Here is a 14,194-nt window from a genome sequence, read left to right as displayed (position 1 = left end):
CGCGCCGCTGCGCTCCGCTTTTCACCTCCCCCCCGGCCCCCACCCGCCCGACGCAGAGGTTCCGGCGGCGCCCGCCATAGCCTTTCATTGTCGCCGCCGACGCCGCCATTCGCGCCGCGGGGCTGCCCCGAGGGGAGCGGGGGTGAGTGTGGCTCCCTCGGGGTGCTCCCGGTTCCTGCGGGCAGCTACGATGCGGGTGGGACGGGAGAGCGAGGCGGGGATGAAGTGTGCGACGCCCTGTGGTGTCCGGGTCCTCCCCCCACACCGGGAAGAGCTGTGGGGGGAATTCCCTCATGGAGATTCCCTAATCCCGGTGTTCCCATGGAGATCTCTGAGGGGGGAATTCCCTCATGGAGAATCCCTAATCCTGGTCTTTCCATGAGATCTCTGAGGGGGGAATTCCCTCATGGAGATTCCCTAATCCCGTTGTTCCCATGGAGATCTCTGAGTGGGGAATTCCCTCATGGATATCCCATAATTCTGATATTCCCTTGGGGATATGTGAGGGAGGAATTTCCACTTGGTGGTTCCTTAATCCCGGTGTTGTTCCCTTGGGGATCTCTCAGGGAGGAATTCCCTCATGGAAATCCTTTAATCCTGCTGCCATATCCCTTGAAGCTCTGTGAGGAAGGAATTCCCTCATGATTTTCCTTATAATTCCAATATTCTCTTGGAGCTCTGTGAAGGAAAATTCCCTCATAGATTTCCCTTAATCCCGGTTTTCCCTTGGAGATTTCTGAGGGAGGAATTCCCTCATGGAAATCCTTTATTCCCACTGCAATATTGCAGTGTTTCCTTGGAGCTCTGGGAGGGAGGAATTCCCCCATGGATGTTCCTTAATCTTGGTGTTCCCTTGGAGATCTCTGAGGGAGAAATTCCCTCATGGATCTCCCTTAATCCTGGTGTTCCCTTGGGGATGTGTGAGGGAGGAATTCCCTCATGGAGGTTCCCTAATCCCAGTGTTCCCTTGGAGCTCTGTGAGGGGGGAATTCCCTTATGGAAATCCTTTAATCCCAGTGTTTCTTTGGAGCTCCCTGAGGGACGAATTCCCTCATGGATGTCCCATAATTCTGACATTCCCTTGGAGATCTGTGTGAACGGAATTCCCTTATGGATGTTCTTTAATCCTGGTGTTCCCTTGGACGTCTCTGAGGGAAGAATTCCTTCATGGATGTTCCTTAATTTTTATATTCTCTTGGAGCTCTGTGAGGGAAAATTCCCTCATGGCTACCCCTTAATCCTGCTGTTCCCTTGGAGACCTCTGTGGGAGGAATTCCCTCATGGAATTCCCATAATTCCAATACTCCCTTGGAGCTCCATGAGGGAAAATTCCTTCATGGAGGTTCCTTGATCCCGATATTCCCTTGGTGCTCTGTGTGGGAGGAATTCCCTCCTGGAGATCCCTAAATCCCCTTTTCCCTCAGTGTTTCCCAGATCCCATCCCTGTATCCTCTTTGCTTTATTCCCTCTGTGCTCAGCCTTCCCCTTCCCTCTTTTTTTGGTTTCTTTCCCTTTTTTTCCCTATTTTTATTCTGCAGTTGCTCCAAATCCTTGGGAAAACCTCTGTGGGAAGGGGGAGGTGCCAGACCTGGGAACAAAGGGATGATCCCAGAGCATTCCCAAATATTTTAGGAATTTCTTTCCCTCCACCCCTTCAATTCATTCATTCCTTGGGAATATCCCACTGAAATTTTCTTTTCCTGCTTTTTTTAGGACGGAACCAGCTCTGACAAGAGGAAGAACCATCCATTAAAAACATCCAGCTATCCCAAAATCCATGGAAAATCCAAATTATCCCAGCACTTTTTCCCCCTCAATCTCCCCATGATTTCCCACACTTTTAAAGCCTCAAATCCTGTTTTTAGCAGGGATTTTTTGGGGGTGAATTTTTCCAAATTCCTTGGCTCAGCCAGGAATTTTTTCCAGCCTGCATGGACAGAGCAACCTTTGCCTGTTCCACTGCTTTTTTCCGGGATTTTGGGAATTCTTCTCCGGGTGCCCTCCCCGGGGGCCACGTGGATTTCATTGACAAAGCCGATTCCTTCTCTTATTCAGATTTTTTCCGGGATTATCTCATTCCCAACCATCCCTGCGTTTTCTCGGCCAAATTCACCGAGGATTGGGGCAGCAGGAAAAACTGGGTGACGTGGGATGGGAAACCCAACTTTGAGCATCTCCTGCAGAACTTTGGTAAGTCCTGGGATTTTTTCCCAAATCCTGAAGGATTTGGTATTTTAGGACTGAATTTTAGGGATAAAAGCACCCAAAAAACCCCAAATTCCAAGATTTTCCTAAAATAATACATGGATTTTTTTTTTTCCCATTTATTCATTCACAATTTTTTTTTAAATTGACATTTAATTAAACTTAAAATCTTGGAAATTTTAATTGTTCCAAATCCTAAAGGATTCAGCTTTCTAGGATTGAATTTTAGGGATAAAAGCACTAAAAAAACCCAAATTCCAAGCTTTTATCCTAAATTAATCCATGGATTTTTTTTTTTTTCATGGGAAACCCAGCTTTGAGCATCTCCTGCAGAAGTTTGGTAAGTCCTGGGATTTTTTCCCAAATCCTGAAGGATTTGGTATTTTAGGACTGAATTTTAGGGATAAAAGCACTCAAAAAACCCCAAATTCCAAGATTTTCCTAAAATAATGCATGGATTTTTTTTTTCCCATTTATTCATTCACAAATGTTTTAAAATTGACATTTAATTACACTTAAAATCTTGGAAAATTTAATTGTTCCAAATCCTAAAGGATTCAGCTTTCTTGGATTGAATTTTAGGGATAAAAGCACTTAAAAAAATCCAAAATTCCAAGCTTTTATCCTAAATTAATCCATGGATTTTTTTTTTCCATGGGAAACCCAGCTTTGAGCATCTCCTGCAGAAGTTTGGTAAATCCTGGGATTTTTTCCAAATCCTGAAGGATTCGGTATTTTAGGACTGAATTTTAGGGATAAAAGCACTCAAAAAACCCCAAATGCCAAGATTTTCCTAAAATAATACATGGATTTTTTTTTTCCCATTTATTCATTCACAAATTTTTTTAAATTGACATTTAATTAAACTTAAAATCTTGGAAAATTTAATTGTTCCAAATCCTAAAGGATTCAGCTTTCTAGGATTGAATTTTAGGGATAAAAGCACTTTAAAAAATCCAAAATTCCAAGCTTTTATCCTAAATTAATCCATGGATTTTTTTTTTTCCATGGGAAACCCAGCTTTGAGCATCTCCTGCAGAAGTTTGGTAAATCCTGGGATTTTTTCCAAATCCTGAAGGATTCGGTATTTTAGGACTGAATTTTAGGGATAAAAGCACTCAAAAAACCCCAAATGCCAAGATTTTCCTAAAATAATACATGGATTTTTTTTTTCCCATTTATTCATTCACAAATTTTTTTAAATTGACATTTAATTAAACTTAAAATCTTGGAAAATTTAATTGTTCCAAATCCTAAAGGATTCAGCTTTCTAGGATTGAATTTTAGGGATAAAAGCACTTTAAAAAATCCAAAATTCCAAGCTTTTATCCTAAATTAATCCATGGATTTTTTTTTTTCCATGGGAAACCCAGCTTTGAGCATCTCCTGCAGAAGTTTGGTAAATCCTGGGATTTTTTCCAAATCCTGAAGGATTCGGTATTTTAGGACTGAATTTTAGGGATAAAAGCACTCAAAAAACCCCAAATGCCATGATTTTCCTAAAATAATACATGGATTTTTTTTTTCCCATTTATTCATTCACAAATTTTTTTAAATTGACATTTAATTAAACTTAAAATCTTGGAAAATTTAATTGTTCCAAATCCTAAAGGATTCAGCTTTCTAGGATTGAATTTTAGGGATAAAAGCACTTTAAAAAATCCAAAATTCCAAGCTTTTATCCTAAATTAATCCATGGATTTTTTTTTTTCCATGGGAAACCCAGCTTTGAGCATCTCCTGCAGAAGTTTGGTAAATCCTGGGATTTTTTCCAAATCCTGAAGGATTCGGTATTTTAGGATTGAATTTTAGGGATAAAAGCAATAAAAAAACCCCAAATTCCAAGCTTTTGTCCAAAATTAATCCATGGATTTTTCCCATTTCTTCACGCTCTGGTTTACACATTCCACGGTGAAATTTATTCCCCCATTTTCTTTATCATTTATTATTTAAATCCATTTAAAATCTTGGATAATTTAATCATTCCAAATCCAAAATCATTCCAGGCCTAATCAACGCTTCCCTCCTAATGCTTCTAAGGGGAGAATTCCCTTTAAAGGGAAAACTGGAAAATCCAGGTCACAGCAGAGGAAAACCGGGAAAATTTGGGGCACATGGAATAAAGAGCAGGAAAATCCAGGCCACCTAAAATAACCAACTCTGGATTTGGGTGGTGTTTCCCTGGAGTGGTTCCTTTGTAATATTTCAAGCCCAGAATTCCACAGGGTGATTTGATGGGTCCTCCTCATTCCCAAGGGTTTTTTAATTCCTGGATTTTGTTTCCCTGGAATGATGGTTCTGGGACATTGGGATGGTTCCTTTGGAATATTTGGAACCCGGAATTCCGCGGGGATGAGATTGAGGTGGAGATGATTTGATGGGTCCTTCTCATTCCTGAGGAAAATTCCTGAGAGATTTGTAATTCCAAGATTGTATTTCCCTGGAAAGATGGTTGTGGAATATAGAATATTCCTTTGGAATATTCGAAGCCCTGAATTCCATGGGGATGAGCTTGAGCAAGAGGATTTGATGAATCCTCCTCATTCCTGAGGAAAATTCTTGAGGGATTTGTAATTCCTGGATGATGTTCCCTTGGAATGTTGGTTCTGGCATATTAGGATGGTTCCTTTGGAATATGTGAAGCCTGGAATTCTGCAGGAATGAGTTTGAGGGAGGTGATTTGATGGGTCCTCCTCATTCCCGGGGAAAATTCCTGAGGGATTTGTAATTCCGGGATTTTGTTTCCCTGGAATGTTGGTTCTGGAATATTGGGATGGTTCCTATGGAATATCTGAAGCCTGGAATTCTGTGGGGATGAGTTTGAGGAAGGTGATTTGATGGGTCCTCCTCATTCCCAAGGGATTTGTAATTCCTGGATTTTGTTTCCCTGGAATGATGGTTCTGGGACATTGGGATGGTTCCTTTGGAATATTTGGAACCCGGAATTCCGCTGGGATGAGATTGAGGTGGAGGTGATTTGATGAATCCTCCTCATTCCCGTGGAGAATTCCCGAGGGATTTGTAATTCCAGGAGAAGCCGTGGTGCCCGTTGCCAACTGCGATGTCAAGGAATACAATTCCAACCCCAAGGAGCAGCTGCCCTTCAAGGAATACGTGGAATATTGGCAGGAATACATCCGGAACGGCCACCGCTCCTCCCGGGGCTGCCTCTACCTCAAGGACTGGCACCTGAGCAGGTCAGGGCTCATTCCCAACACTCCGGCTCTGGGAATGTTCCTCGGGAGAAGGGAAGGACCCACGGAATCCTCAGAGCCTAAAGGGGCTCCAGAAAAGCTGGAGAGGGATTTGGGATAAGCATGGAATGACAGGACACAGGGAATGGTTTCCCACTTAATTTTTGAAGGAATTCCTGGTTGGGATGGAATTCCCAGAGAAGCTGCTCCATCTCTGGAAGTGCCCAAAGCCGGCTTGGAGCAGCCTGGGATTGTGGGAAGTGTCCCTGGCACGGGGTTGGAACTGGAGGTTCTTTAGGATCCCATCCAACACCAAAAATTCCAGGATTCCATGATTTTCAGTTGTTCCAGTTGGAGTCTTGAGGCAAAGCAGACGAGCTCAGCATCAGCATGGAGGGAAAAAATTCCAACATTCCCTGAGGGATTCCAAAGCCTTGGCCTCCAGCTCCAAAAAGAGCCCTGAATTCCTAAAATCCCTGATATTCCAGGCTGATGTCATTCCCTCAGCCTAATTCCCAGCTTTTATTCCAAGCTCCAGATCCATTTCAACTCAGTTTGGGAAGGAATTCCAGGCTGGGAGAGTGGGGAGGGGCTGGGATGGAATTCCCAGAGCAGCTGTGGCTGCCCCTGGATCCCTGGAGGTGTCCAAGGCCAGGCTGGAGCAGCCTGGGACAGTGGGAATTGTCCTTGGCCATGGAATGGGATGATCCTTAAGGTCCCTTCCCACCCAAACCATTCCACGTTTTCTCCCTATGGAAAATGGCCCTGGAGCAGCTCCTACAGTCAGACCTGGATTGGGATTTGAGTTGGGATTATTCCATGGCCACGTTGGATTTGGGATCCTTTAGTATCCAGCGGCTTTTCTGGGAATGTTCCCGCTCCTTCAGGTTGCCTTCCCCCAGCTCTGCCTTTCCTTCTCCAGCTGGAAAAGAACCTTGGGAAGGAGTTTTCCCTGTGGGAATGTGGAGGGGCTGGGATGGAATTCCCAGAGAAGCCGTGGCTGCCCCAAATCCCTGGAAGTGCCCAAAACCAACCTGAAACAATCTGGAATAGTGAAAATTTGGGATAAGCTTCTCCTTCAACTCCCTTCCACCCCAAACCCCTGGAATTCCATCCTAAAGGATCCACCTTGCTCTTCCCGCTGCCTTTGGGGGATCCCGTTTTCCCAAGCTGCTTTTCCAAGCGTTTGTGTTTTCCAGAGCTTTTCCAGAGCAGGATGTTTACACCACTCCCGTCTATTTTTCCTCGGATTGGCTCAACGAATATTGGGATGCCGTGGCCGTGGACGATTTTCGGTTCGTCTACATGGGACCCAAGGGATCCTGGTAAGGCTCTCATCCCAAAAAATCCCTTTTCCAGCTGAATATCCCAGGAAATTATCCCATCATCCCTCAGGATAACCAGGCAGGTTTCCTGGTGTCCCAGCTGGCTCTGGATGGGAGGGGAAAGGGAAAACCCAAATTGTACCCACAAAAAAAAAAAGGATCTGGGAGATTAGAGGAGAAATTCCCTTGGGATCAGCCACTTGGAATGTGCAGGGATAACTCCGGTGTTTTCCAGGGGAAAATTCCAAGTGAGAATTCCAGCCCAGTATTGGTTCTGAAGTTGCATTTGGGGTGGTTTTATCAGAATTCCCTGCCCTTAAGGGATTTTTGGGATAAATTAAAGAGGAGAAGCACAGAGGATATGAAACACTCCATTATCCAGCCGGAATTCCATCAGGAATTATGGGATCAGTATCCATCTAATGGCCTTTAAATTGCCAAAACTCCAGAATCCATCTGAATTTCAGGATTGGTATGGATACAGGGGCTTTTTAATAGCCAAAATCCCACAATCCAACGGAAATTCCATGAGGAAGTTTGGGATTGGTATAGATACAGTGGCTTTTAATAACCAAAACCCCATAATCCCGCCAAAATTCCATGAGGAATTTTGGGATCAGTATCCAAATAGTGGCCTTTTATTAGCCAAAGTTCATAATCCCACCAAAATTCCATGAGGAATTTTGTGATTGGTATGGATACAGTGATTTTTTAATAGCCAAAACTCCATAATCCAACTGAAATTCCATGGGGAATTTTGGGATCAGTATCCATATAATGTCCTTTTAATAACCAAAACCCAATAATCCCACCAAAATTCCATGAGGAATTTTGGGATCGGTATGAATACAGTGATTTTTTAATAGCCAGAACTCCATAATCCAACTGAAATTCCTTATGGAATTTTGGGATCAGGATGGATATAATGGCCTTTTAATAGCCAAAGCCCCATCATCCAACTGAATTTCCAAGAGGAATTTTAGGATCAGGATAGATACAGTGATTTTTTCAATAGCCAAAACTCCACATCCAACCAAAATTCCGCGCAGAATTTTGGGATCAGCATCCATGTAATAGCCTTCTAATAGACAAAACTCCACAATCCATCCAAAATTCCATGAGGAATTTCAGGATGAGTATCCACACAATGCCCTATTAATAGCCAAAACTCCCATCATCCAGCCAAATTTCCATGAGGAATTTTTGGGTCAGTATGGATACAGTGGCCTTTTAATAGCCAAAACCTCATCATCCAGCTGAAATTCCTCATGGAATTTTGGGATCAGTATCCAAATAATGGCCTTCTAATAGCCAAAACTCCATAAGCCATCCAAATTTCCATAAGGAATTTTGGGATTGGTATGGATACAGTGGCTTTTTAATAGCCAAAACTCCATCATCCAACTGAAATTCCATGAGGAATTCTGGGATCAATATCCATGTATGGACTTCCTATTAGCCAAAGTCCATAATCCAACCAAAATTCCATGAGGAATTTCAGGATCAGTATCCACGTAATGGCCTTTCAATAACCCAAACTCCCATCATCCAGCTGAAATTCCATGAGGAATTTTGGGATCAGCCCCTCAGCCTCTCAACGACTCGAATCCCTGTTGGAATTTTTCGGGATCGATTCCCGCCCATCCCTGATTTTTCCCAGGACGCCGTTCCACGCCGACGTCTTCCGCTCCTACAGCTGGTCGGCCAACGTCTGTGGCAGGAAGAGATGGCTCCTGTATCCTGCGGGGCAGGAGGAATTCCTGAAGGATCGCCACGGGAACCTCCCCTTTGACGTGACAGCTCCGGATCTTCGGGATAAGAGGATTTATCCGCGCTACAGCCAGAGCCAGCCCCCTCTGGAAATCCTCCAGGAAGCCGGAGAGATCGTCTTCATTCCCAGCGGGTGGCACCACCAGGTTCATAACCTGGTGAGGGCATGGATCCCGCTGGGAACTGCTCTGGGATCGGGAAGGGGGATCCCACAGGTTTTGTTGGGATGGATGGAAATTGGGATTTCCAGGGAAAAGGTTGATCTGTTCTCCTGGGTGATGGTGGGAGGTTTGGAATGGTTTTGCCGGAGAAGCTCCATCCCTGGAAGTGTCCAAGGATGGCTTGGATGAGGCTTGGAGCCCTCTAGGGGAGTGGGAATGGGATGAGCCCTAAGGTCCTTTCCCACCCAAACCATTCCAGGAATTCCATGGCATGGAACTGGGGTGAGGAGAAGGAGGAAGATCCTGGGAAAAAGGAATAGGAAACAATGGAAATCCTTTCCAAGAAGGAGGAGTTCCATCTTGGAGAAGCTAGGGATGGTGGGAATGGGATGATCCCTAAAGTTCTTTCCCACCCAAAGCATTCCAGGAATTCCATGGCATAGAATTGGGGTGAGGAGGAGGAGAAAGATCCCGGGAAAAAGGAAGAGGACAGGATGGAAATCCTTTCCAGGAAGGAGGAATTCCAGCTTGGAGCACCATGCACCCTGGATAGTGGGAAGTGTCCCTGCCCTTGGAATGGGATGATCCTTAAGATCCTTTAAGATGGGATTTTTTGTAGCGGCACATTCCATATTATCAACCCTAATAACTCAATTAGTTGCTAATTACTAATTATCCATGGATTATCCCAAACTTTTCCCTCAGGAAGAAAGGATCTCCATCAGCCACAGCTGGCTCAGCAGCTGCATTTTGGGAATTAGGGACATTTTGGGTTTGCTCAGGAATTGGGTTTTTGGAGCAGTACATTCCATATTCTCAACCCTAATAACTCAATTAGTGACTGATTATCCATGGATCATCCCAAACTTTTCCCTCGGGAAGACACCATCTCCATCAACCACAACTGGGTCAGCGGCAGCATTTTGGGAATTGGGGATGTTTTGGGTCTCTAGAGAAGGAATCAGGTTTTTGGAGCGGCACATTCCATATTATCAACCCTAATAACTCAATTAGTGGCTAATTACTAATTATCCATGGATTATCCCAAACTTTTTCCCTCAGGAAGACACCATCTCCATCAACCACAACTGGGTCAACGGCTGCAACGTGGCCGTCATGTGGTGCTTCCTGCAGGATGAGCTGGCGGCCGTCCAGAGGGAGATCAGCCAATGGAAAGATCCCATGGATGATTGGCACCTCCAGTGCCAGGTACTCCCCAGTCCTGGATTATCCCAGAATTCCGGGATTCTTGGAGTTCTCACCGCGGAATTTCCATGGTTTTTAAGGAAGGAGGAGTTCGGGGATGGATTGGTTTTGTTGGGAAATGCTCCCCATAAAAGTGTGGGAATGTTCCCTGTAAAAGTTTGGGAATTGCTTCTGGTTGTTGGCTGTGGTCAGGTTGGAATGTTGGTTGGAAAGGTGGAAAACTTCAGGATCAGGAGAGCTGGGAATGTTCACCTGGAGAAGGGAAAATTCCAGGGAGAGATCTCAGAGCCCCTTCCAGAGCCTAAAGAAGCTCTGGAAAAGCTGGAGTGGGATTTGGGATAAACATGGAATGACAGGACACAGGGAATGGCTTCCCATTGGAAAAATGGGGATTTAGGGAAGGAATTCTTGTCTGGGAGAGAATTCCCAGAGAAGCTGTGGCTGCCCCTGGATCCCTGGAACTGGGAGAGAACCCAGAAGACCAAACTCCACAATCCAGCCAAAATTCCATGAGGAAGAGGATGGGTGGAATTCCTTCCAAAATCTTCTGGATGAACCAGAAGATTTTCTAAATTCCAATTTATTTCTGGAAGCTGTTCCCTCTCCTTGGGTTGATTTCCTTCCAAAAATGAATATTTGGGAAAATTCCCACAATTAATACTTGGGAAAAACAACCCCGGGTCTCTTTGGATCCAGACACAATTCCAATGAAAATATTATTAAACATAATTATTTATGATGGCAGAGAACTCCTAAATCCAATTTTAGGGATTTTTCCAGGATTTTTCCTGCTGTCATTCCCACTTTCACTCCATTTCCCCCTTTAGCTGATCATGAAATCCTGCACGGGCATCGACTACAAGGAATTCTACAACTTCCTCAAGGTCATCGCGGAGAACCGGATTTCCGTGCTGGAGAAGGGCCTGGATGAGGAATCCTCGTCCCAGAACAATTCCAGAGCCGCCATTTCCACCCTGGGAATGCTGCACGCCGTCTTCGACCTGAAGAGGACGGTGAAGGTGCTGAGCTCGCTGAGCGCCAACGAGGATTTCCGGAGGCTGGACCTGACCTCCCTGTCCCCCGCTCCGGAGGCGCTGCTCCAGCACCTGGAGTCGGCCATCGACACCGCCCTGCTCTGAATTCCCGCTTCTCCAGCTTCTCTCCAAAGGGTGGGAGGAGGCTCTTGGACAAGAGCTTTACTCCCAGCAGGAGGAGGGAGAATGGAAGGAGGGAGAACGTTCCCAAAGTTCTGAGTGGTTTGGAGGAATTAAGGGAAAAACCATCCCAGCCAAAGGAAAATCCCAAACTTCCTTAGGATTCTGAGCCTCACTCAGGGAAAAAATTCCCTGTGGATCACCTGCTGTCGGAATGATGCGAATTCCCTGTGCTTAAGCTCAGCTTTGTTAAAACCTCTCCTACTTCCAGGTGTAGCTCAGCTTTTCCATCCTTTTTTAGGGGATTCCAGCTGGTGGATTCCATGGAAGCCTGAGCTGGAGCCAGCACCTGGAGTCAGCCATAGACACGGCCCTGCTCTGAATTCCCACTTCTCCAGCTTTTTTCCAAAGGTTTGGAGGAAATGGACTTGGACAGGAGCTTTACTCCAGTGGGAAGAAGAACAATGGAAGGAGAACATTTGGGATGGAGGGAGAACATTCCCAAAATTCTGAGTGGTCTGGAGGAATTAGGGAAGAAACCATCCCAGCCAAAGGAAAATCCCAAACTTCCTTAGGATTCTGAGCATCACTCAGGGGAAAAAATTCCCTATGGATCACCTGCTGTCGGAATGATGCGAATTCCCTGTGCTTAAGCTCAGCTTTGTTAAAACCTCTCCTACTTCCAGGTGCAGCTCAGCTTTTCCATCCTTTTTTAGGGGATTCCAGCTGAATTCCATGGAAGCCTGAGCTGGAGCCTGGATTTGGGAATGCTGATTCTGTGTCTTCCAAAGTGGGATTTCCAAAGCCGAGACGCTCAGGATTAAATGTAACTCAACTCCAAGCAAAACCTGCCTCGACTCATCCCAATAAAAAACAGGAATGGGAATGTGCTCCAGGAATTCCATGTTCCATCCCAAGGCCCAGAATTCCTTCCAGGAAAGATCAGGAAAGTTCTGAGTGGTTTGGAGGAATTTGGGGAAAAAAAACCCATCCCAGCTGAAGGAAAATCCAGATTTTTTAGGATTCTGAGCAGGCACTCAGGGAAAAAATTCCTTGTGGAATTTTTTTGTGGATCCAGCACCTCCTGCACTCTTCCACAGCACAATTCCCACCCAGAATATTCCCAGTGGAACCTCCCCCCTCCTGCTTTTCCTTGGAAAAATCCAAACCCTGGAAGCACAAATGGCTGCACACTGTTATCTTCAGGCCTCGCTTGAATTCTTCCCGAATCCAAAGCCAAGAAAAACTTGGAATTTTGGGAAGTTTTAGGAAGTCAAACTGAAAATCCACCTCGTTTTCCTTGAATTCCTTGGAATTTTACCCCCCCCTGCACTTTGCATGTCCTTTTCCAACAGGAATTTTGCATTTTTTCTTCCTTCCCAATAACCTCAAGGAGCCGTTTTTCCTTCCTTTAGGAAATTCCCGGATTCTTGAAGATGACAAAGATGGGAATAAGGAGCACGCAGAGCCTGGAATCTTCAAAATTCCAAGAGTTTTATTTAAATAAAAATTCCTGGCAAACTTCCAGTGAGATCCTCTCGTTAATATATTAATTCTTAATTAGTTAATACAGTAATTAATCTGGTCTTTATTAAAGGATAAAATTTGGGGAAAATGGGAGGAAAAATCTTGGGGGGTTTTGTTTTCCCAGAGTCACCTGGATAAGGTAAAAAATTCCTTGGAAAAATGAAGAAATCCCAAGGGAAAAGTGACAAAAAATCCCATTTATTTAAAGCTTTGGACTTCCAGGTTTTTGTTCCCAAAAATATCAAGGATCCACTTTCCCTTCGTTTAGAAAACCCCCAAATTCCTGAAAACAAGAAAAATCGGATCCTGGAATTTCTTCAAAATTCCCATAAATTTATCTAAATAAAAATTCCTGGCAATCTTCCCATGGGATTCTCTCATTAATATATTAATTCTTGTAATTAATGTGTTCTTTTTTAAAGGATAAAATTTGGGAAAAATGGGAGGAAAAAATCTGGGGGATTTTGTTTTCCCAGAGTCACCTGGATAAGGTAAAACATTCCTTGGAAAAATGAAGAAATTCCTGGGAAAAATGAAGAAATCCCAAGGGAAAAATGACGAAAATCCCATTTTTTGAAAGCTTTGGATTTCCAATTCTTCCATTTCCAAAAATATCCAGGATCCACTTTTCCTTCATTTAGAAAATCAGGAAAACTTGGGGAAAACAGCTGGGAAAAGCTTGGGGAGTTTTAGTGTCCTGGATTAGAAAAAAAAAAATCCCAGGAAAAATGAAAAAAATGAAAAAAGGGATAAAAACTGTCAAAAATAAGATTTTTTAAGGCTCTTTTTAAATTGTTTTGGGATACTGGGAACAGCATCCCAAATATCCATTGGGAATATCCCAAATATTCCTTTTCCAAAGGGAAATTCCAGCTCGGAGCACGAAGCACCTCTGGGGTTGGCAGGGCACGAATCCAGCTGGGATTGGAGTTTTTATTCCATCATTTCTGGTTGTTTTCCCGGAATTTCCCAAAATCCGGGAGAAATCCGTGTTTTTTCCAAGCCCCCCCCCAGAATTCCAAGGTGTGGGATCACCCCTGAGGTCTCCCAAGGATAAAGCAAAATCTTGGAGCATGGGAAAATCAGGAAATTTGGGAATAGCAGCTTCCAAATGGAATTGGAAAAATCCTGAGTTGGGAAAAGTAGGAAAAGGAGTGGTGGGAAAAATCTCCTCTCATTCCAGGAATTTTTCGGAGTTTTCGCATGAGCTTTCTTTCCCAGTCCAAGAAATCCCATTAAAAATTGGGTTTTCCCAAAGAAATTCCTTCTTTTTCTGGGAATTCTCCAGTGCAAAAAAGAAAAACCCCAACCTGAGCAGGAAAAGGAGATTTTTCCTGGGAATTATTTGCAGGAAAAGGGGATAAAACTCAAAAAAAAAAAAAAACCTTAAGAGATGGAAATTCCAGCCCTTCCAGTGTTTTTGGGATCAGGAAAACCTCGGCTGGGGAGGAATTCTTCCCTTTAAAGGCAGCCAGGGGTAAAATTCCCGCTTTGTCCAGAAAACTCGGGAAAATTTGGATTTTCCCCACGGATCAGGAGCTGAGGGAGTTTTCCTTTGGATGGAGCCGGATCCTCTGGATGTGTTCATAGCACGACTGGGGAGGGAACAGAGCAAAAATCAGGGGAAAATTCGGGAATTCTGGGATTAAATC

At 44.2% G+C, this 14,194-nt stretch overlaps 2 protein-coding genes across 4 annotated transcripts in view; one reads left to right on the top strand and one right to left on the bottom strand.

The window, feature by feature from the left end:
* The first annotated feature begins 23 nt into the window (after window positions 1-23).
* On the top strand, window positions 24-12,542 carry JMJD4 (jumonji domain containing 4). The gene is made up of 7 exons (XM_059838055.1): window positions 24-142; window positions 1,714-2,190; window positions 5,237-5,402; window positions 6,599-6,724; window positions 8,385-8,652; window positions 9,718-9,864; window positions 10,689-12,542. Exons 2-7 carry the CDS (start codon window positions 1,932-1,934, stop codon window positions 10,998-11,000), a joined length of 1,278 nt encoding a protein of 425 aa, XP_059694038.1. The 5' UTR covers window positions 24-142; window positions 1,714-1,931; the 3' UTR covers window positions 11,001-12,542.
* The window catches only part of ALS2CL (ALS2 C-terminal like), a 42,314-nt gene continuing 40,610 nt past the window's right edge, over window positions 12,491-14,194 (bottom strand). For all 3 annotated transcript variants that reach the window (XM_059838015.1, XM_059838006.1, XM_059838025.1), the window contains exon 26: window positions 12,491-14,137. In XM_059838015.1, coding sequence (XP_059693998.1) covers window positions 14,075-14,137 — 63 coding nt within the window. In that variant the 3' untranslated portion in view covers window positions 12,491-14,074. The remainder of the gene's footprint in view (window positions 14,138-14,194) is intronic.

Source organism: Haemorhous mexicanus, chromosome 1, assembly GCF_027477595.1.
Source record: "Haemorhous mexicanus isolate bHaeMex1 chromosome 1, bHaeMex1.pri, whole genome shotgun sequence".
In the NCBI taxonomy this organism is placed as follows: Eukaryota; Metazoa; Chordata; class Aves; order Passeriformes; family Fringillidae; genus Haemorhous; species Haemorhous mexicanus.
The sequence above is the reverse complement of the archived record's forward strand: the minus strand, read 5'-3'. Positions and strand labels throughout refer to the sequence as shown.